This window comes from Symphalangus syndactylus, chromosome 5, assembly GCF_028878055.3.
Source record: "Symphalangus syndactylus isolate Jambi chromosome 5, NHGRI_mSymSyn1-v2.1_pri, whole genome shotgun sequence".
Lineage (NCBI taxonomy): Eukaryota > Metazoa > Chordata > Mammalia > Primates > Hylobatidae > Symphalangus > Symphalangus syndactylus.
The window spans coordinates 144,842,960-144,866,187 of record NC_072427.2 but is presented as its reverse complement, the minus strand read 5'-3'; the positions used below and the strand labels follow the sequence as shown (position 1 = coordinate 144,866,187).

Sequence of the window (23,228 nt, the reverse complement as noted above, 5' to 3'; positions counted from 1 at the left end):
TTGTCCTCTCGCAGCTCTTCTGAAAAAGTCTTGGGAGCCAAGTGCACGCATCTGATAACCACCATGCTGTCTCTCTCACCTCATTGTGAAGTGGTCGTCAACAGTCATATCACACATCACAACACATAGTTTCACATCTTCTCTTGACTCAATTTCCACATGTCCCAGCATTGCTGCAGTGGACCTCCTTCCAAATAAATGTTATCACTTTACTATCAGACATTTGCTCTAGTTCTAGACCCCTGATGATAAGATATCCATTCAGTGTTATAATTATTATTCATTCATTTTTCTATCAGTTTATAATATGGTAATTAAAGTGGTCATTTAGAAAGGATATTAAAAATACTATCTAATATTATATTTTAGTAAGATAGTTGGTAACTAAATTTTTTTAAATGAAATGTCATTTTTGTTTATGTAATAACCAGCTAGAAATACCACAATATAAATATATCATTCGCAATAGAAAAGATATGTGCACTTATACAAAAATCTTTTATATCTTTTATATGCTTAGTAAAAAGTACTGTAATAAATGCCATCTTTTTATTTTCCACTTTGTCTTTGTGTCACACATCTGATATAGCTGCATCAGTGCTATATTATAATGATATTTCCCCTAGAACTGTGGAATAGCCAAACTTTTGCTCTGAGAAATTCTTCTTCTTGGATAATCCTGTAACTTCAATCTGAAACCAGAACAGAAATATTCACGCAACTGTAGATTTTGTGATGTGTTACATTTTCATTGGTTCACCACCCCAATATAGTTCATATTCATTCATTCACCAATTAACTTGTTCATCAAAGTATCATTTTTCAATACCTAGTCTGTGCGCTATCTTTATGTCTTGGGAGTCTACAGTAAGCAGGATCTATATGATCTCCACTTTCATGGTACTTACATTGTACCAGGGAAGATATATGATAAACAAACAAATCAGATGTGGAGATGATTTATCTTAAGGTTTAGATAATACTGTTAAAATTGCGTAACACCAGAAATTAATACAGTCACACAGAATTTAGCTGTTGAACTAGGTTATACATTTTCTTCTTGTAATAGAACTTGCTACTAGTGAATATGTCAACACACTTTCTCTCATTTCATCATTTACACCAAGATTATAATAAAACATATCTTTAAGACATTTCCTATCATCAATATATAGATTTCATAGATGCCATAATTTCTATACTCTCTTTAGATTGAGCTTCTTTTTAAAGTAAGGAAAATTTGAGCTTTTTGAGGAATTTTAAGGATGGAAGATAAAGGAGGAAATTGACAATTCAGGAGCTCAGAGGTGGCTTAGACGAAAAACTAAAATACATAACATCGGATCTCAACTTCAAAAAAGTTTTTGTTTAATTCAAAAACTAGAAGAGATGACTTTTCTAATTGCATATGGAAACTTACAACAGCACTGAAAAGAGCTCATGATCATGTTTCTTCATCCTTTTTATAGAAATGATTTTTTCTAAGCTATTAACATACTATATTAAATATAATATTCCTCAGTATTGCTTTTGATACACATAAAAAATATACACTAGATATATTTTTCACCCTTGAGTTTTATTTTGTGCATTGTTATCTAACAATAATTGTATTTGCTTTATACTAAATATAAAATAAGAATTCATCATGAACGTCTATAATCCCAGCACTTTGGGAGGCTGAGGCAGTGGATCACTTGAGGTCAAGAGTTCGAGACCAGCCTGGCCAACATGGTGAAACCCCATCTCTACTAAAAAAAAAAAAAAAAAAAAAAAAAATTAGCCATGCGTGGTGGCCCATGCCTGGAGTCCCAGCCACTTAGGAGGCTGATGCATGGGAATCACTTGAACCCCAGAGGTGAACGTTGTGGTGAGCCAAGATTGTGCCACTGCATTCCAGCCAAGACAACAGAGCAAGACTCCATCTCAAAAAAAGAAAAAAAAGAATTCATGATTAAAAAAAAAAAAAACCCTTACCCCAAAGACACATTCTCATCATTGATTTAGAATTAAATGTCCTTACCATCCAAAAAATTAGAGGTTCAAACAAGGATAGTCAAACAGTTAAACACACTATGCTACATATACACGACACAAATGACAACAAAAAACAGCAATGATTTTCTGATATAAGCTGTCAGTTCTTAATCATAAATAGAGATCATAAATTCCTCAAATGAAATATCATATAATAAAATATATGTGTGAAATACACATGGGTTCATAATTCTGAGAAATTTCTTATCCTACTTTGGTATAACTGAACGGTTTATATGAAAAATTGATTAAAGGTATGTTATGGTAAATATTAAATTTTCATATACATTCAGACCTACACACACACGCATATATATATTTTATATATATATACTTTTATATAATAAACTTAGGTAAAAGACTTTTCTATGTCAACTTTTGGAAATTACTCAAATACATAGACTACGGAAAAACTTGTGGGAAATATAAAATGTTCCAGACGCCATCAATTTGTTTTCTGCTAGAAAACACACAATGCACCTCTTGTGAATCTATGGAGCTGACAGGTTCTGTCCTTTCGCCCAGCAAGTCACCTGCCACAAAACTGAAAGAAAGGTCTGCTTTAGCGTCTTGTTCCCCCAAATCAGAATGAATGAGTGGAATGATGGATATATGATTCCAAAAGCTTGGCAAAGCATTAAGATAAGTTCTTTCGGTTGCATCTTAGAATTCCAAAACGATGTGATTAGACACAGAAAGTAAACGACAAGTAATATGAGGAAGGAGGTCACAGTTTGCAAAGCTTTTATGTGGATCTTGGTGCTGGGATCTTGAGATCCTTTGCCATGGGGCTGCATCTTCTTCAGATGTTTACACAGAGAGTAGATTAACAGCAGAAAAGATATCAGGGTCAGAGTGAATGGTATCAAGTTTGCTAGCATGGTTACAGTCAAGTTGGAAAGGTGCATTGCATTCCTCAATTTGATCTTCCAAGTTATGTTTCCTTCATATTCTTTTGTCCACACATTTATATACGTGTTTTCCATCACAAGGTGACAAATCAAAAAGAACAAAGACCCCAACACTATCACCAGAACTACACTCTTAGCCTTCCTTTTTAAGTAATGAAAAATAAGTCTGGAGAAATTGACGATCTTGAGCAAATAAAATATGCTGAGGCTAGTAGCAAACCAGATGCTGAAATGATTGGTTACTGCCCAGGCATTAGAAATAAAAATTGTTACTTTTAAACTAGATGAAGTTGGATTCAACACAGTTGAATACCAATGTAATAATATTACCCAGAGCAAACCAACTCTGGAGACCGCCAGAGCAGCAATAATTTGATCAGCTGAGGAGATCTTTTGTCTCTTGACCCAGGCAATGAAATTTATCAGTGCTATAAAGCCATTGGCAAAATTTCCAAGAATAAATGCAACCACTACTAGAATGGAAAAAACAATGTGTAGAAAACTCATCATGTCTAAACAAAAAAGCAAGTAAAAAATTCAGGCCTAATGTCACTGGTTGTGACTCCTCTGATATTCAGACTTTAAATTAAATATGCACTTGATTCCTGAATGTTCAATAACATTCTTTATACTTTTAAATTCTGTGAACAATGTCAACAGAAAAGCACCAGCTTAAACTAATAAATGAGTTCGATGCTGCCTTTATGGGAAATATTGTTAGTCCCAAAACAACTCAAATTAATTCTTAGGCATACAGTCTCTGTTCTTGCTATAGGCTGAAATTTTTCATACTGATGTTGAAGGGAAAGCTGAATTCTCATTTGCTAGCATTCAAATAAAGACATATCTTCTTTCATTGCTTTGCAATTTTTTCCTTGTTTCACCTTTCCATAATTTGTGTTCAGCCCTTCAGTTGTTAGGGAAATTTTAATACCCAGTACATAGATGACACAGTAAATATTTAGATTGTTAAAAGAGCCTGGTGATATCTAGAATCAAAATCACTATGGATTTATTTTTAAAGCCAGATTTAAATACACAGAGTCTAAACTTTTTATCAAAATCACCCAAGATTTTCTTGGAAACCACAGGAAAGCCAATACTCCTTATAATTTGGTTGCTGTTAACCAATACTTTTGTATGGCATCACTATTAACAATCTTTTAAAAATTTATTAGACATTATCCAAATTATGTATGTAAACATTTCAAAAATAAATCATTTAATGAGACAGATGTAGACGATATTGATTATGATGATAATGTCAGCTAAAAGGGGCCATACTCTTCTATAAATGTGACTTCAATCATGTTTTCTAAGTGCTACGTTTCAGGGTAATGAGCTCATGAGCTTGTTTCTTACATTATTCTCAGCATCAGGCACAGACAAAGATCCTCAGACAGTATTTCATTAAGAATAAGTTAAAACCAATGTATTTCCAATGATTTACTGGCTATTTTTTTTTCTTTTACCACATTCTGAAAATCATGACAAAAGTGCCCTACAACAAAGAGTATTCTCCTTTGGGCTGTTTAATTTTCACTGCACTTTCATATGAACTTATCCTCTATACAACTATATAGCATACAAACTGTATTTTATCTTTTAATAGTATCATTAGCAGGCAAAATTCTCTCAACTGCTTATTTACAATCTCAGATACTGTCACTAAATCTGGGTTATTTTGTTATAGCAGTCAAAGTAATATTACATATACACAAGTACACTCAAAGATTACACTAAATATGTTTCATAGCTTAACAGTTATCTTTCTATGTTTTCATCTCTAATACAGAGTCAAAAAATTTATAGTAACAAAATATTTTCCCAAACACATATGCCATGCACATGCATAGTATTGTGATCTTTGAATGGTAACAACATGAGTATAATTATTTCATTTAGGGATAAATGTAGCAAAAATTGTCCTATACACTTAATATCTATAGTCCTACATACTTTATTATTTGTACTTTATGAAAAATTCCCTAATTGCTGCCAATTTGAAATGTGTATCATCAATAATTAAATTGGAAACAAGAAAAAAGTCTATTGCAATATAGTTGTTCAAAATCTGATGCTTCAAATTAAGATTAGCATTAAGAATGTGGATGTATACTTCCTGCTTATATCTTTCTTTTTTAAATTAATTTTTTAAAAGTATAAAATTTTATCATTTCTTACTACTGTAATGCTGTATTCTTCTTTATTCAGCAAAAGTCTAATTACAATAGTACGTGTAAGAATATATTGTTTCAGCCTAATTCTATATTCATTAATTTACTTAATATTTCTGCTTTTAAAATATTTTCATTAACCTGGAACCTAACATATGTAGGGAAAAAATAAAACCTAAATACACAGTAAGAGGAAAAAAGAATGTAACATTAACACTCATATTCCACACCTTCGTCAAAAAATAGAATTTGCCAGCAATCCATTCCTTCCCCACATATGCTTTCTTGTTGATATGATTTCCCTTTTGTTTCCTCCCTCCAAAGTATCCCAGTTATGATAATCACTTATATGTTTCACTTTACAGTTTTGCCACCAATGTAATAAATTATAAGAATTTATTTCAAATTATAAGAATTATAAAAACAAAATAATTTATAATTCTTTTTATAAGAAGTTATAATTTTTTTATAAAATGTTATAATTTCTTTTATAAGGAGTTATAAGAATTTATAATTTCTTTTATAAGCAATTATAAGAATTTATTTGCAAAAATATAAAAATATTCTTGCGAATTTCATGTTTGTGATGTTAATAATTACTATTATATCTGTATATATTGCTATCCATGTAAATCAAATTTATTAATTTTCCTTTTTATATATATTCTTTGTAAACATGTTCCTCTAGTTTGTTCATTTTGATTGCTGTATAGCATTCTATAAGTATGCCATAATTTATTTATCTATTTTATTACTGATGGTCATTTGGGAGACTTCTCAACTGTAGCTATTAAAACTCAGCGATATGGCCGGGCGCGGTGGATCACGCCTGTAATCCCAGCACTTTGGGAGGCAGAGGCGGGTGGATCACAAGGTCAGGAGATTGAGACCATCCTGGCTAACACGATGAAACCCCGTCACTACTAAAAGTACAAAAAATTAGCAGGGCATGGTGGCAGGCACCTGTAGTCCCAGCTACTCTGGAGGCTGAGGCAGGAGAATGGCGTGAACCCGGGAGACAGAGCTTGCAGTGAGCCGAGATCGCGCCACTGCACTCCAGCCTGGGCGATAGAGCAAGACTCCGTCTAAAAAAAACAAAAACAAAAACAAAACTCAGCGATATATACTTGTATATGTATTCTGATATGAGTGCAAATCCTGGGTCTTAGGATGTGATCCTTCATCTTATTCAAATAATGTCACACTCAGACAAAGTAATTGCACTGATTTATAATCCTAGGAGCAGTGTATGGAAATTCCCACTGCTTCATATGCTTTCCAAAATTAATTGAATAATTTTTGCACTTTCATATTTATATAAAATATAATTAAACTTGGCCGGGCTCAGTGGCTCACACCTGTAATCCCAGTACTTTGGGAAGCCAAGGCGGGTGAATAATCTCAGGTAAGGAGTTTGAGGCCAGCCTGGCCAACATGATGAAACCCCATCTATACTAAAAATACAAAAATTAGCCAGGTGTGTTGATGCACACCTGTAAGTAATCCCAGCTATTCAGGAGGCTGAGGCAGGGGAATCGAGTGAACCCGGAGGCGGAGGTTGCAGTGAGCTGAGATCACACCACTGCACTCCAACCTGGACCACAAAGTGAGCCTCTGTCCCAAAAATAAACAAAATAAAATATTATTAAACTTAACATTGTACAAACATTTTTCTATTATAATTCAGAAGGTATCTTTAGTTGAAAAATTGTATTACTCTTTTAATTCTATGACTATAATTTCATGCACATTTATTAGGCATTATCTATTTCATATATTTATTTGTTCATATTTCATTATTAATTTTTCTAATTTTTTCTTGAAGTTTCAAATACTTTTTTGTTATGAGCAAGTGTAATTATACTAGAGATATTTCCTTTGATCAATCATTATGTCAAATGACTTTGAGAAAATATGATTAGTCAATGGTATATTGTAGGGGAAATTTCATGATTGTTTAACCACTCCTAAAAGGAAACAAAGAAAAATATTAAAACATAAAAATAGTCTATAAGTTTAATAATAGCTGTCCATGGTAAAACACAAATTCTACCATTACCAGTATGGAAAATATGATGGGTAGTAAACATACCATGTCTGAATTCTTTTTAAGGCAGGCCTAATATCACTGGACAAGATTCCCTTTAAGGTCCTGACCTTAAATTCTATGTGCACCTGATTTCTGAATGTGCAGTAACACTCTTGTTCTTTTTAAAGTCTCTGACCAGTGTCAAACAGGAAAGCACCAGAGCATGCTAATGAATGAATTCAATGCTGTCTTTATGGAAAACATGATAATTTCTAAAACAGTTCAAATTAACTTCTGTTCAAACACTATGTCCTGGCTATAAGATGAAATTTTTCATGCTGATGTTGAAGTGAAAAATGAGTTCTCATTTGCTAGCATGCAAATAAAGACATATTCTGTTTCATTGTTTTGCAGTATTTTTCCTTGTTTAACCTCTCCATAATTTGTGTTCAGCAATGTCAATTGTTAGAGAAATTTTTAAAACCAACACATAGATCATACACGGATATCTAAATTGTTGAAAGGAGCTTTGTTGTCGCTAGAATCATGACCACTGTGGATTTATTTTTTAAATGTCAGATTTATGTAAACAGAATCCAAAGTCTTATCAAAAGAATCCAAGGTTTTCTTGGGAAGCACAAAAAGGCCAATACTCTTTAAAATCTGCTTACTGCTAATATGTTTGTATAAGTCTATTGTTAACAAGCTCATTAACACAAACACACACATGCATACACGCTCCTCATGGATGGGAGGAATTATTGTCCTGTAATTTCCAAAATGGAAAATCAATTTCAGGCAAGTCATCCAGCTTGAAAAATCTCTATTTTCCCACTCACCCTTTTCAGTCAATTTTCAATATTTATAAACTTATCTCTCATGCTTAAGCTTTGAATAAGTTATTCTCTTGAGTCTAGCTAATATTTAAATATGAATTGTTTAATTAAAATATTCAGCAATTTTTAAAATATTCCTTGGGCACTTAAAAAAAACATGTATTTTCCATTGAAGACTCTAGACATCCGTCAGTATGAATATTCGCTTTTATTTTTCTCTGTTTAATTTATTTTTGATTACTCTATTAAGAAGAATAGATGTTAGTATTAGTCTCCAATCTTGTATTTTATTTCTTTTTCAGGTTTTATAGTATAATTGTTTCTAAGAGATCTTTTATTTTATTTTATTTGAGATGGAGTCTTGCTCTCTCACCCAAGCTGGAGTGCAGTGGCACAATCATACCTTACCGTAGTCTTGAACTCCTGGACGCAAGTGATACTCTTGCCTTCCTGCCTCAGCTTGCCAAGTAACTGGAACTACAGGCATGCACCACCAAGCCTGCTAATTTTAAAATTTTTTGTGGAGACAGGGTTTCCCTATGTTGCCTAGTCTAGTCTCGAACTCCTGGGTTCAAGTGATTCTTCAACCTTGTCCTCTCAAAGTGCTGGAATTACAGTTTTGAGCATCAGTGCCTGGCCAAGAACTTCCATTTTTGAGTAGAACTTCCATTTTTGAGTTCAAGAAGGAAAGATATCCTTCTGCAACAACTACGATAAGAGAAATAAAAGGCCAAAAATATTTTTAAATTCATCCGAGAGCAATGACGACCAGACAAACTGAAATCCAGCACGAGAGCTTTTATAGATGAATAGTCAATTTATATATTCAGTGCAATCCCTATCAAATTCCAGCAGGCATTTTTTTGGGGGGGGCTAAAATGCAAAACTAGTCCTAAAATATATCTGGAAATACCAAGTTACCAGACGACCAAAAGAAATTTCAAAAAATAACAAAGTTGGCCGGGTGCGGTGACTCACGCCTGTAATCCCGGCACGCTGGGAGACCAAGGCAGATGGATCGCAAGGTCAGGAGATCGAGACCATCCTGGCTAACACGGTGAAACCCTGTCTCTATTAAAAATACAAAAAGTTAGCCGGACGTGATGGTGGGTGCCTGTAGTCCCAGCTACTCTGGAGGCTGAGGCAGGAGAATGACGTGAATCCAGGAGGCGGAGCTTGCAGTAAGCCAGATCGTGCAACTGCACTCCAGCCTGAGTGACAGAGCAAGACTCCATCTCAGTGAAATAAAATAAAATAAAATAAAATAAAATAAAATAAAAACAAAGTTGCAGAATTACACTTTCTGATTTCAAAGTGCATTATAGTGGACAAAAAGAACACAAAATATAACTGAGAGTCTAGAAATTAACCCTGACATTCATGGTCATTGAGTTCAAAAGACTACCATTGCAGTTGAATAGGAATTAATAATTTTTTCAACAACTGATATTGAGAAAATTGAATATCCACATGCATAAAGAAGAATTTATATCCCATTGCCTACCATACCAAAAAAAACCTCATATTTAATCATAGAGCGACATGTAAAAACTAGGATTAGTAACTGAGATAAAAACACATATTAATTGTACCAAATGCAAGTAATAAATGTTATGGGTGCTCCCTAGATTTTGTAGTGTTTTTGTTTGTTTGAGACACAGTCTCACTCTGTGGCCCAGGCTGGACTGGAGTGGTGCAATCTTGGCTCACTGCAGCCTCCAACTCCAGGCTCAAGAAATCTCCTGCCTTAGCCTCCTGAGTAACTGGTACTACAGGCTACAAGCACACACCACCCACCTGACAAATTCTTGTATTTTTGGTAGAAACAGAGTTTGGCTATGTCTCCCAGGCTGTCTTGAACTCCTGGGCTCAAGCGATCCACCTGCCTTGGTCTCCCAAAGTGCTCCATTAAAGGCTGAGCCGCCACCTCGACCCCGATAGTGGTACTTCTAAATTTAACTTTAACATTTGAAGGATAAATGTTATATGCGAATAAATAAATAACGTATATGAATAATCACCGTATGCCTCTCTATTGAACCATTTGCCTACATTGTCAGTAAGGACAATACATGAAATCACCAACCAAACAGGCATAATTGATCAGAGACTGAAGAATTGAGACCTTGGGCATTCTGATAGTTTCAGTTTAGGGACAAGAGGAAGAACTAGCAAAGGAGACTGAGAAGTGGTGCCCAGTGAACAAGGATAAAATCAGGAGAGGGCAGCATTCTGGGATGCAAATAAACTATGTTCAATGCTGCTGATAGGTCATGCAACATGAAGATTAAGCATTGGCAACACAGACTCGCTGGTGATCTTACAAACGTCAGAATCAATGAAATGATGACAGCAATAGCCTCATTGGAATGGGTTCATGAGCCAAGAGTCAAAGAGGCTTCTTACTTTGATAACATACTTATCAATCAAGAGGAAAACAGAGCTAAAAAGCCGATTCCTTAGGTCAGCCTTTGACGTGGAAAATCAAAGACCCTTAGCCAGTTCTTAGGACTGAACCAATTCAGAGAAGCAGATTTCAATGACTGAAGGAAAGCTTAAGTCCTCCTGATGAAGGAGGTTGAAAATTCACAAGAGTATTCAGGATATATTCATATGCTGCTTTCTCAAAGACCTCTAGCCATTTACTAGATATCAGTACCAAGAAGAAAAGACACATATCCATACCACCTGAGAGTTTTAGGTATGTGGACTTAACTAACACTAACACCTGGGTACCCAAAAAGACACTGTGGCCCACTGGATGGAGTGAAAGATTATTTAATTTTTGTTTTTAGTGTTATTTTGTTTGATTTGGGTTTCTTTAAAGGCACAGTCTCACCCTGTCACCCAGGCTGTAGTATAGTGGCAGGATCATAGCTCATTGCAGCCTTGAATTCCTGGGTTTATAACAGAGTGCCCCCATTATTTTCTAAGAAAAAGGGAATGAGTTACTATTTTTTAAATCTATTTATTTATTTATTTTGAGACCGAGTTATGAGACTGGCTAATTTTTGTATTTTTGGTAGAGAAGGGGTTTTGCTATGTTGCCCAGGCTGGCCTCACTATTATTTTTTATAATGTTCTTTTCTTCTACTCTCCCCTTTCCTTCTGCTCTCATTTCCTGCTTAGCCCTTCAGAAATGCAAATATCACCTTTTACCTTCCCCTCACCAGACATTCCCTGCAAGGCAAGTTCATCTAACTATGTGCTCTAGGACTGTTCTGTCCTGGAGAGTTGACAGTCAGTTTGCAGACCAAAGCATACCCACCATGAATTTTTACTTCCAGGGAGTGGCCTTGAAACTTTCACGCTCTGGGGTTGCCTCAGGACTTTCATCCACCAGGAGGGTATATCGAAAGCATACCCACTTGGCCACTTTTACAACTTATTTCTGCTCAGGAAGGCACAAGTTCAACTGTCTGGTAGATAAGGCACCAGCTTGCAGGAGGACCCTCTGCCATTAGCTCAATTCCCCCATTGTGTTATAAAAGTGCCTATTTTCTGTTCCAAATGTGAAGTGGTACATTTAAAGGCAGGACTCTTTCTGCCCCTTCCCCAACCCAGCTTTGGAATAAATTCACTATTTTTATACCAGACCTCACTCCTGTTAATAGGACTCTGCTTGTGGCCACCAACTAACCCACATTTTGGTTATAGGTTCAAGGGATCATCCTTCCTTAGCATCTTGGGTAACTGGAACTAAAGGTGAGTACCACCATGTCAAACTAAAGTTTATTTTGGTTTTTCTTTTATTTTCTTTCTTTCTTTTTTCTTCTTTTTCTTTCTTTCTTTTTTTTTTTTTTAAATAGAGACAGGATCTTGCTATGTTGCCCAGGGTGGTCTCAAACTCCTGGACTCAAGGGAGCTTCTCACTTCGGCCTCCTACAATGCTAGGGCTACAGACAGAAGCCAGCACTCCTAGCGTGGAGTGAAACTTTCTGAAAGTCAGATGCTACCTAGAGCTTTGGCTCATGTCCATCCCAATGTGGATCCAATGAGTTTGTTGTTATTACCCACCCCTTCCTGAATGTGTAATTGAAATGGACTCAAATGGCAGCTGGCAGAGCTCTCAGGTTCTTCCTGACCTGTAGAGTAAGAAACATTATTATAGCAGGGCCAAGGGGAAGCCTCTGAAATTCTCCCCTACTGGCAACAATGAATAAAAAGTAATAACTGCATTCTCCAAGGAACAGAATTGGTCATTGCCATGAAAAAACACTTGAAAGTTACAGGGGAGAGTAGTCCTTTCAATATCACTATTCAGTTATCCTGTCTGGCCTCTAACAAAACCAAATGGATTACAAAATAAGTGCAGATTACCACCAACTTAAATGTGCTTCCTCAGATTCCCTTGACTGTCTCCTATTCTGTTAGTCAGCCCATTGGCTGATCCAGATCATCCTTCTATCTGGGACTTGAATGGAACACCAGACTGTGGGCATGAGGTCTTGTGACCAAAAAGCAGGTTTGGTGCTCACTGCATGTAGAGTCTAATTTAAAAGAGTGAGTTTGAAACAAACAAACAAAAGGCAATTTGTCCCAAAGCTAGCTTAGGGGAAGGAACACAAAGCATCATGACTTTAAATGTGCTGCTTCAAATTTGGAGGAGAAAGCAAACATTTTTATATAGTTGGGGAGAAAATCAGCAAGGACAGGAGAAACCCTGCTACTAGGAAGTTGAGTTGGTGCCTTCCTGAAAAGAAGTAAGTTGTAGAAGTGGCCAAGTAGGCATGCTTCCAACATATCCTCCTAGTGGGTGGAGTTCCAAGGTGACCCATTGGAGGTGAGAGTTCCATGGGGGCATGCTTTTGTCAAAGGTGTTCAAACCAGAGCGACTCAGTCTTAGATAGGGGCTGGGTAAAACGAGGCTGAAACTCGCTGTGCTACATTCCAAGGAGGTTAGGCATTCTTCATCGCAGGATGAGATAGGAGGTCTGCACAAGATATAGGTCACAAAGATCCTAGTGATAAAACAGGATGCAATAAAGAAGTCAGCCAAAACCAAGATGGCAACAAAAGTGACCTCTGGTTGTCCTCCCTGATCATTATACACTAATCATAATGCTTTAACATGCTGAAAGAGATTCCCACCAGCGCCATGACAGTTTACAAATGCCATAACAACATCCGGAAGCTACTCTATATGGTCTATAAGGAAAAGAAAACTTCCATCCTGTAAATTCATAAATAATTCACCCCATGTTTCGCATATGATCAAGAAATAACCATAAAAATAGCCAATCAGCAGCTCCGGGGGCTGCTCTGCGTATGGAGGAGCCATTCTTTCATTCCTCTGCTTTCTTAATAAACTTGCTTTCACTTTACTCTATGGACTCATACTAAATTCTTTGTTGCTCGAAATCCAAGAAGTCTCTCTTGGGGTCTGAATCCAGACGACTTTTTGGTAACACTTCAGTCTACAAATCGACTGTCAACTCTCAAGGGAGAGATCCCTCTTGGAGCATATAGTGAGATGAACTTGCCCTGTAGGGAGTGTCTGGTGAGGGGGAAATGAACAGTGATATTTGCAGTCCTAAAGGGTTAAGTAGAAAACAAGGAACACAGGGAAAGCGTAGAGGAGAAGAGAAAAGAGAAGAATAAAAAATAATTACACTATATTTTAGAAAAATGGGGGTACTTGTGTTCCCAGACCAAATAAAAGGCTGGGCTGCTTATTCTTGAGGCCCAACAACAAGATGCAGATAAACTGGGAGAGAAAGGAGTTTTTATTTCTGTAACCAGTTACAGGGAGAAGGTCTGGAAATTATCGCCAGACCAACTCAAAATTACAAAGTTTTTCCAGAGCTTATGTACCTCCTAAGCTATAAATCTATGTGTAACTGTGCATTCATGTAAAGATGTATTGATTAACTTCTTTTAATCTATAACTAACATCTGAGTCTTGAAGACCTTCCTCTGGAGCCTCCATAAATTTACTTAATCTAAATGGGTCCAGGTACTGGGGTGATTACCCTTGTCTCCTGCTAAATCATGGAGGTTTGGGGAGTTCCTTCAGACCCCCAATAAACTTGTTTACATTCCAGCCCTTGTGTGAGGGCACTGGCCCTATCAGCTTTTAATATGTAACTTAACCAGCTGGGCGCAGTGGCTCACACCTGTAATCCCAGCACTTTGGGAGGCTGAGGCGGGCAGATCATGAGGTCAGGAGATCAAGATCATCCTGGCTAACACGGTGAAACCCGTCTCTAATAAAAATACAAAAAATTAGCCGGGCATGGTGGCGGTGCCTGTAGTCCCAGCTACTCCGAGAGGCTGAGGCAGGAGAATGGCGTGAACCCGGGAGTAGGAGCTTGCAGTGAGCCGAGATTGCACCACTGCACTCCAGCCTGGGCGACAGAGCGAGACTCCGTCTCAAAAAAAAAAAAAAAAAAAGAAAAAGAAAAAGAAAAAAGAAAAACCTCAACAATTTTATAACTATTCCTTGGGCACTTAAAAAAAACATGTTTTCCATAGAAGAATTTACACTTCTCTGTGTATGAATATTCACTTTTACTTTTCTCTATTTGTTTTTGATTACTTATTGATTTATGATGAATAGATGTTAAAATCAGTCTCCAATCCTGGATTTTGTTTCTTTTCAGTTTTTATAGCATAACTGTTTCTAAGAGGGGATCTTGGAGTCAGACTGCCAGGACAGGAAACCAGATTCCTTGTTTGGTATACCTATGCTCTGAGTCTCCATTTTCCAACTACTCCTGCCTCAGTATAATCACTTATAAAAAGTGGGCACGGTGGCTCATGGCTGTAATCCCAGCACTTTGGGAGGCCAAGGCAGGTGGATCACCTGAGGTCAGGAGTTCAAATCCAGCATGGCCAACATGGTGAAACCCTGTCTCCACTAAAAATATAAAAATTAGCCAGGTGGTAGTGGCACGCACGTATAATCCCAGCCACTCGGTGACTGCAACAGGAGAATCATTTGAACCCAGAAGGCGGAGGTTATAGTTAGTAGAGATCACGCCATTGCACTCTAGCCTGAGAGACAGAGCGAGACTCCGTCTCAAAATAACAACAACAAAAAGGAGATGATAATAAAACACTCTTTGGTTAGTTTTGTTAGGAGTTAATATACTATTTGTGTAACTACTTTCAATTTTACCTGTTTGCTATAGGCAGGAACCAGAGATTGCTAATTATTGATTTGATCATGTTTTTCTTGATATTTGACACCAGTGAGAACTTGCACTTTCTTTTTTCTTCTGAGATAGCATCTCCCTCTGTTACCCAAGCTGGAGTACAGTGGCATGATCATAGCCCACTGCAGCCTGGAACTCCTGGGCTCAAGCAATCCTCCTGCCTCAGCTTCTCAAGTGTTTGGAACTATAGGCATGTACCACCATGCCAGCTAATTTTTTAAATTTTTTGTAGAGACGGAGTTTCCATATGCTGCACAGGGAACTCCTGCTCTTAAGGGATCTTCCCACCTTGGCCTCCCAAAGTACTAGGACTACAGGCATGAGCCATCACATCCAGCCTGCAGTGGGAGTTTTGAAGGTCAGATGCTGCCTAGAGCTTCGGCTCATGTCCATTCCGAGGTGGATCTAATCAGTTTGTAGTTATTACCTCTCCCTGAATGTGTAATTGAAATGGATACGTATGGCAGCTGGCAGGACTCTCACATTCTTCGTGAACTGTAGAGTAAGGAACATTATTTTAGCAGGACCAAGGGAAAGCCTCTGAAATTCTCCTCTACTGGCAACAAAATATATAAAATATAATAACTGCATTCCCTAAGGAATGGAATTGGTCACTGCCATGACAAAACACTTGCAAGTTACAGGGGATGGTAGTCCTTTCTATAACCCGATTCACTTAACCTATCTGGCCTCTACCAAAACCAGACGGGTTATAGAATGTATGCAGACTACCATAAACTTAAGTCAACACTCACAAATGCTTTCCAGGATGTGCTATCCTCACTGAGCAGAGCAGAGCTTCTGGTACTTTTTATGGGGCTCGTGATTTGGTGAATGGTTCTTAATCTACACCCATTATGAGGGAAAATCAAAACAATTTAAAACAATTTGCCTTGTAAGAATAATAGCACTGCTTCACTGTTGTATGTCAGGGCTATGTCACTTCTGTTCTCGGTTTAATTTACATTTTTTAAAACATCCTGACAGTTTAATAGATTGATGATATTACAGACCGGGCCCTGTGGCATATGACTGTAATCCCAGCACTTTAGGAGGCCGACACAGACAGATCACTTGAGCCCAGGAGTTTGAGACCAGCCTGGGTAAACATGGTGACATCCCAGCCCTAGAAAAAATACAAAAATTAGCCAGGCGTGGTGGTGTCCCCCTGCAGTGCCAGTTGCTAGCAATGCCGAAGTGAGAGAATCACTTGTGCCCAGAAGGTTGAGGCGGCAATGAGCTGTGATCCTGCCACTGCATTCCAGCCTCAGGGAAAGAATGAGACCCTGTCTCAAAATAATACCAATAATAATAATATATTAGTTGATACAATAATCAGGAAGTGGCAAGTTTCTTAAGTATAGTAAAATACTATAATATTGAGCGGAAGTAAAATACCAGAAGAAAAGACATAAATCAGAGAAGATTCAGGGACTGACAAGACAGGTGATGTTTTAAAGTGTTCAATGTCCCTAGTCCACATGCTGAGACAATCTTTTTTAAAGTAAACGGCATGTTACTCTCTCCATGTATTTCCTATCACTACAAAAGAGACACTATGTCTTGGGGGCCTATTGGGATTTTGGAGACAACATATTCCACATTTGAGAATATTGCTCTGACTCACAAATGAAGTTTCTAAAGGCTAGTGGTCTCAAGTGGAATCCAGAACAAAAGAGGGCTCTACAGAAGATATAGGCTCTGGTCCAAGCTGCTCTGGCCACTGTGCCGGATGATCCAACAGAATTCAAAGCTGCTAGAGGCATACATACTGAACATTATAGGACTCTGTGCACATCTCTGACAAGCCTGTAGGAGACGGGAGAGCAAATCCCTATGGAATTAGTGCAAGACCATTCCCTCTTCAGCAGAGGAGTATTCTCTGTCTGAAAAACAAAACAGCAAGTGCAGAACATTAATCCAAGCATAGAGTCCCTCTAAGCACAAGCCCCTATAAGCACAAAACCCTGTACAACTGTGCAAGTCATATGCTCATAAAGCCAGCCATGACTGGAGGGCATGAGCACATCTCAGTGGCGAAGGGATTGGACTGCATTGGACACAGACATGTGCTTCCTGAGATTCCCTTCACTATCTCCTATTCCCCTGGTCAGCACCTTGCTTGATCCAGATCATCCTTCCATTTGGGACTGGAATGGAACACCACATTGTGGGCATGAGGTCTGACTTTCATAACCTCCACCAAGCGACTGGATGATGTAAGAGAGAACAACAGAGATGGTAGTTCTAACTCAGGGAAACCCTGGCCAAGGGGAAATAGAAGACTAATGACAGCTGAGCGGATACATTTTCGCTTCTCTCTCTCTTCCATGGACTAATGCTAGCTGTGGTTTCCTTTGTAGCCTTTCTGGAAAAGTGCTAGGAGTCAAAGATGCACGCATCTGATGACCACCATGCTGTCCCTCTCACCTCACTGTGAAGTGGCTGCCAGCAGAGTCATACCAGACATCACCACACATTGTTTCACATCTGTTCTTGTCTCAATTTCCACATGTCCCTTCCATTTTTGTCTTGAAATTGCCTTCCATATAAATGTCATCACTTTAATATCAGATATTACATTAAAAACATTTTAGTAAAGTAGCTGGTTACTAACTCAATTTTTTGAAATGAGATGCCATTTTTATATGATAAGCAACTAGAAAATATCATAATACAAATATATAATTCACAATAGAAAAAAATACATAAGCACATAGACGAAAGTCTTTTATATGTTTTTTAAAATATTGTAATAGTGGCATCTAATGTTGATGTTCTACCTTGTCTCCAATTCAGACACCTGATACAGCTGCATCAGACTATATTGTTGTGATATTTCCCCTAAAATTGTAGAGTAGCCAAACTTTTCCTCCAAGGAAGGATTCTGCTTGGATAAGCCTGTAACCTTAAACTGAGACCAGAACAGGGGGATTCATGCAACTGCAGATTTTGTGATGACTTTCCTTTTCATTGGTTTACCACATCAGCTTATCCATTTTATCCACCCATTTATTTGTTCATTAAAATATCATTTTTGACCATCTATTCTTTGTGCTGGGTTCTAGGTCCTGGGAGTCAACAGAAAGCCAGACAGAGATGATCTCTTTTTTTATGGTTCTTACATTGTACTGAGGAAGATACATGATTTTAAAAAATACATGAATCAGGTGTGGGGATGATTTATCTTAAGGTTTGAACAACATTGTTAAAATTTCATCACACCAAGAATTAATATAGTCATGTAGAATTTAGCTATAAACAAGACTTCTTATTTACATTTCCTTCTTATAATAGAACTTCCTGTTAATGAATATGTCAAGACAATTCCATTTAATCATTGACAACAAAATTACACTAGGACAAATCCCATAATTAATACATAGCTTTCATAGATTCTATTTTAACATTTACAAAAAGTTTCACTGAATTATTTTCCATAATTTTTATACTATTTTCACATTGATAGTTTTTTTTTAGAAAACGGAAGATTGGAGTTCTCTTATCTGAAGTTTAGAAGGAATTTTAAAAATGGAAGATAAGGATATAATTAGCAATTCAGGGGCTTAGAAGTGCTTTAGAAAAAATACTAAAATAATTTACATCAGAGCTCAATTTCAAAAAAAGTTTTTCTTTAATTCAAAAGCTGGAAGAAATCACTTTTCTAACTGCACATGGAAGCTGATAATAGCAATCAAGATCATGATCATGATTTTTCATCCCTCTTATAGAAGAGATTTTTTTCTAAGCTATTCACATACTTGTATTAAATCTAATATTACTCAGCACTGTTTATGGTACACATACATGAAATTTACTCTACGTATACTTGTCACTCAAATTTTATTGTGTTTATTGTTTTGTAACAATAATTCTGATTGCTTTTTACTAAACATAAAATAGGAATTCATAATGGAATAAAACCCTGAAGATACATCCTCATTATTGATTAAGAATTGAAAGACCTTATTATCAAAAAGTTATAGGTTAAAACAACAGATTATAAGCACACTGTGGTATATTTGTGTCATTCAAATAACAATAGAAAAGAGCAATATTTTTCCTGAGATAAGCTGTTAGTTCTTAATAATTATAAATAGACATAAATTATTCAAATGAAATATAAAATACATGCATGAAATAAACATGGCTTCATAATTCTGAGGAATTTTTATCATTTTCTATAATTTGGCAGTTTTTGTGAAAAAACAATAAAAAGTGTTATTGTCATGTTCTTCAGTTTTTCATATACACATACACACACACAGATCTATATATATATATATATATATATACTTTTCTAGACTAACTTTAGGTAAAAGACTTTTCTAGGTATACATTTGGAAATTATTCATATACATATATTACAGAAAGCCCAGTAAGAAATATAAAATGTTTCATACACCACCAGTTTTTCTGCTAGAAGACACACAATGCCCCTCTTGTGAATCTTTGAAGACGAAGGCTTCTGTCTTTCACCCAGTACCTCACATGCCACAAAACTGAAAGAAAAATCTGCTTTAGCTTCTTGTTTCCCCAAATCAGGATGAATGCATGGGTTGATGGATAGCTGAATATAATAGCTTGGCAGAACATGAAGACAGGTTTCTTTTCCAGCCTCCCAAAATTATAAACTGATATGGTCATGGACAGAAAGTAAATGGCACATAACAGGAGAAAGGAGGTCACAGTTTGCAAAGCTTTTAAGTGGACCTTGGTGCTGGGATCTTGAGATCCTTTGCCATGGAGCTGCATCTTCTTGAGATGTTTACACAGAGAACAGATTAACAGCAGAAAAGATATCAGGGTCAGAGTGAAGGGTACAAGGTTTGCTAGCATGGTTAGAGTAATATTTGAAAGGTACATTGAATTCCTCAATTTGGTCTTGCATGTCAAATTTCCTTCATATTCTTTTGTCCATACAATCTCATTCACGTTTATCACAAAAAGATGACAAGCCAAAAATAGCAAAGGCCCCAACAGTATCACCAGAACGACACTTTTAACTCTCCTCTTTATGCGAAGAAAAATAAGGTTGGAGAAATTGGCAATCTTGAGCAAATAAAACATGCTGAGGCTAGTAGCAAGCCAGTTGCTAAAATGGTTGGTTACTGCCCAGATATTATGAGCAGTAATTCTTACTTCTACACTATAAAAAGCTGGATTCAACTCAGTTGCATACCAGTGTAGTAATAATACCCATAGCAAACCAACTCTGGAGACCGCCAGAGCAGTGAGAATTTGATCAGCAAAGGAGATCTTTTGTCTCTTGGCCCACTCAATGGAATTTACCAATGCTATGAAGCCATTAGCAAAATTTCCAATAACAAATACAACCACTATTAGAATGGAAAAAATGATGGGTAGAAAAGTTATCATGTCTGAACAGACAAAAAGAAATTTTTTAAATGCTGGTGTAATATCACTGGTTGTGATTGCTTGAATATCCTGACCTTAAATTCTATATGCACCTGATTTGTGTATGTGCTGTGACACTTTTTACTTTTAATTGTTGTGACGAGTGTCAAGCCAGAAATCACCACGGCATGCTAACGGATAAGTTCGATGCTCTCTTTATGAAAAACATTCTTATTTTCAAAACAAGTCAAATTAACTCATTCATTCACCATCTGTTCTTGTTATAGGCTGGAATTATTCATACTGAAGTTGACATGAAACCTGAATTCTCATTTGCTAGTAGGCAAACGAGGACATATTCACTTTCAGTGTTTGCAGTTTTTCCTTGTGTAACCTCTCCATAATTTCTCTTTAACGACTTGAGTTGTTTGGGAAGTTTTATAACCCAATATGTAGATCGTATAGTAAATGTCTAAAATCTTAAAGGGAGCTTGATCATAACTAAGATCATCACCAATATGGACTTTTTTAAATGCCAGATTTAAATACACAGAATCCAAACTTCTTTTATCAAAAGCATCTAAGATTTACTTCAGAACCACAGGCAGGCCAATACTGCTTAAGATCAGATTGCTGCTAATGCTTTTGTGTAACTTCATTATTCACAAGCTCATAAATACACACACAAACACACACATGTGCACACCACTTATGAATGGAACTAATTATTTTCTCATAATTTCCAAAATAAAAAATCAGTTTCCAGGAGGTTGTCCAGGTGAAGTTAGTCCTATTTTCCCACTCACGTTTTCAGCCCACGAATAATATTTATTTATCAAACATAGCTCTAATTCTTAAGCCTTTGGTAAAGTTTCTCTCAAGTCTAATGTTTAAATATTTATTATTTAATTAAAATGTTCAGCAATTTTATAAGTATTCCTGAGTACCAGACCCTTTGATATATAATCTTGCAGTATCCTCCCATCACACGCTTTCTACCTTTCCTCTGAACTTGAAGTTCAATCATTTAACTTACTTTGATGAACAGAAAATTAATACACTTTGCATAGAAATTTAAGATGGCTTCTATACTGGGTGTTCTTCCTCTTTGCATTTACTATGAGAATATCACCTGGCTAGTACACTGTTCTCAGAAGGAGAGTCAGAAACTAATGAAGGCAGATTGCCTCCACCTGATCCAGACTAAATTGGCCAAACTCTAGTGACCTCCAAGATGCACAATTTGGCCCGTCTCAAGTCACCAGAGCCATCCAACAAACCCATTTAGAAAAACAAAATCTAATTGCTTGTTTTTGTCAAGTTTGTCAAAGATTAGATAGTTGTAGATATGAGGCATTATTTCTGAGGGCTCTGTTCTGTTCCATTGATCTATGATTCCTCAGGGATCTAGAACTAGAAATACCATTTGACCCAGCCATCCCATTACTGGGTGTATACCCAAAGGACTATAAATCATGCTGCTATAAAGACACATGCACACGTATGTTTATTGCGGCACTATTCACAATAGCAAAGAGTTGGAACCAACCCAAATGTCCAACAACGATAGACCGGATTAAGAAAATGTGGCACATATACACCATGGAATACTATGCAGCCATAAAAAATGATGAGTTCATGTCCTTTGTAGGGACATGGATGAAACTGGAAAACATCATTCTCAGTAAACTATCGCAAGGACAAAAAACCAAATACCGCATGTTCTCACTCATAGGTGGGAATTGAACAATGAGAACTCATGGACACAGGAAGGGGAACATCACAGTCCGGGGACTGTTGTGGGGTGGGGGGAGGGGGGAGGGACAGCATTAGGAGATATACCTAATGCTAAATGACGAGTTAATGGGTGCAGCAAAACAACATGGCACATGGATACATATGTAACAAACCTGCACATTGTGCACATGTACCCTAAAACCTAAAGTATAATAATAATAAAAAAAGAGAAACAAAATCCAAAGACATGTGATATATAAATATCTAATGTAGTTTTGGAGGGTTTCTCTTGCAGAAAAACATAACTGATAAAAGAACTCTGCTAAACCAAGAGTGTGGGAAATATGTACAACCTTGTTGTGTCAGGAATTCAGGAGCCAAAAGAAAAAATAGATGGGGAATGGCAAAGATTTGTTCCTGTGAGGTCGATAATTAAGGTTAGAAGAAATCCTTTGGAAAAATCTGGGGTGGCAGATAACATCATCTCAAATTTCCTCATGTTGCAACTAAATAAGAAAGTTCTTACTTCAGTTCTCTTAGAGTTGTATAAGAATGTATAGATAGTTTATTTTTCCCCTCAGTATATAATGAGATGAGTAATAATAATTGCTATGTTTCTCCTAATTAAAACTTTTTATATTAAAATTATAATGCACACTTAGAAATGAACCAAAACAAAAATGGGAAATACTGCAGTGTCTCATAAACACTCAAGTAACCATTATGTGGAGCAAGACAAGGAACACTGAAAACAGCCTAGGTCCACCTCCATGCCACTTTCCAAGCCCCTAAACCCTTCTTCGCATCTCCTGAGATAAGCAATATCCATAATTTATATTGATTATTTCCTTAATTTTCTTTATACTTTACCAACTAGGCATGCAACCCTAAACTGCATAGCTTGGTCTGGCCTGCTTTGCACTGTGTGTAGGTGCAATCCTACATGTTCTTCTTGTTTGTGGCTTCTTGGACTCAACATTATGTTT

General features: G+C 36.7%; 3 protein-coding genes across 3 annotated transcripts in view; all 3 read right to left on the bottom strand.

Annotated features, from left to right (window-relative positions):
- LOC129483360 (salivary acidic proline-rich phosphoprotein 1/2-like) overlaps nucleotides 1–23,228 on the bottom strand; it is a 175,748-nt gene that overhangs the window by 124,830 nt on the left and 27,690 nt on the right. The gene's annotated exons all lie outside the window — the stretch shown is intronic.
- Nucleotides 607–5,572, bottom strand: LOC129483355 (taste receptor type 2 member 20). Its single transcript, XM_055280641.2, has one exon. The coding sequence runs from the start codon at nucleotides 3,456–3,458 to the stop codon at nucleotides 2,529–2,531; it is 930 nt and encodes a 309-aa protein (XP_055136616.1). The 5' UTR covers nucleotides 3,459–5,572; the 3' UTR covers nucleotides 607–2,528.
- LOC129483352 (taste receptor type 2 member 30) lies at nucleotides 623–22,031 on the bottom strand. Its single transcript, XM_055280638.2, has 2 exons — nucleotides 19,551–22,031; nucleotides 623–692 (listed from the first exon to the last, which is right to left on the bottom strand). Exon 1 carries the CDS (start codon nucleotides 20,524–20,526, stop codon nucleotides 19,567–19,569), a length of 960 nt encoding a protein of 319 aa, XP_055136613.1. The 5' UTR covers nucleotides 20,527–22,031; the 3' UTR covers nucleotides 623–692; nucleotides 19,551–19,566.

Bases quoted from the DNA above. Each gene is read 5' to 3' on its own strand.
- LOC129483355 (XM_055280641.2), bottom strand. From the start codon at position 3,458: ATGATGAGTTTTCTACACATTGTTTTTTCCATTCTAGTAGTGGTTGCA.
- LOC129483352 (XM_055280638.2), bottom strand. From the start codon at position 20,526: ATGATAACTTTTCTACCCATCATTTTTTCCATTCTAATAGTGGTTGTA.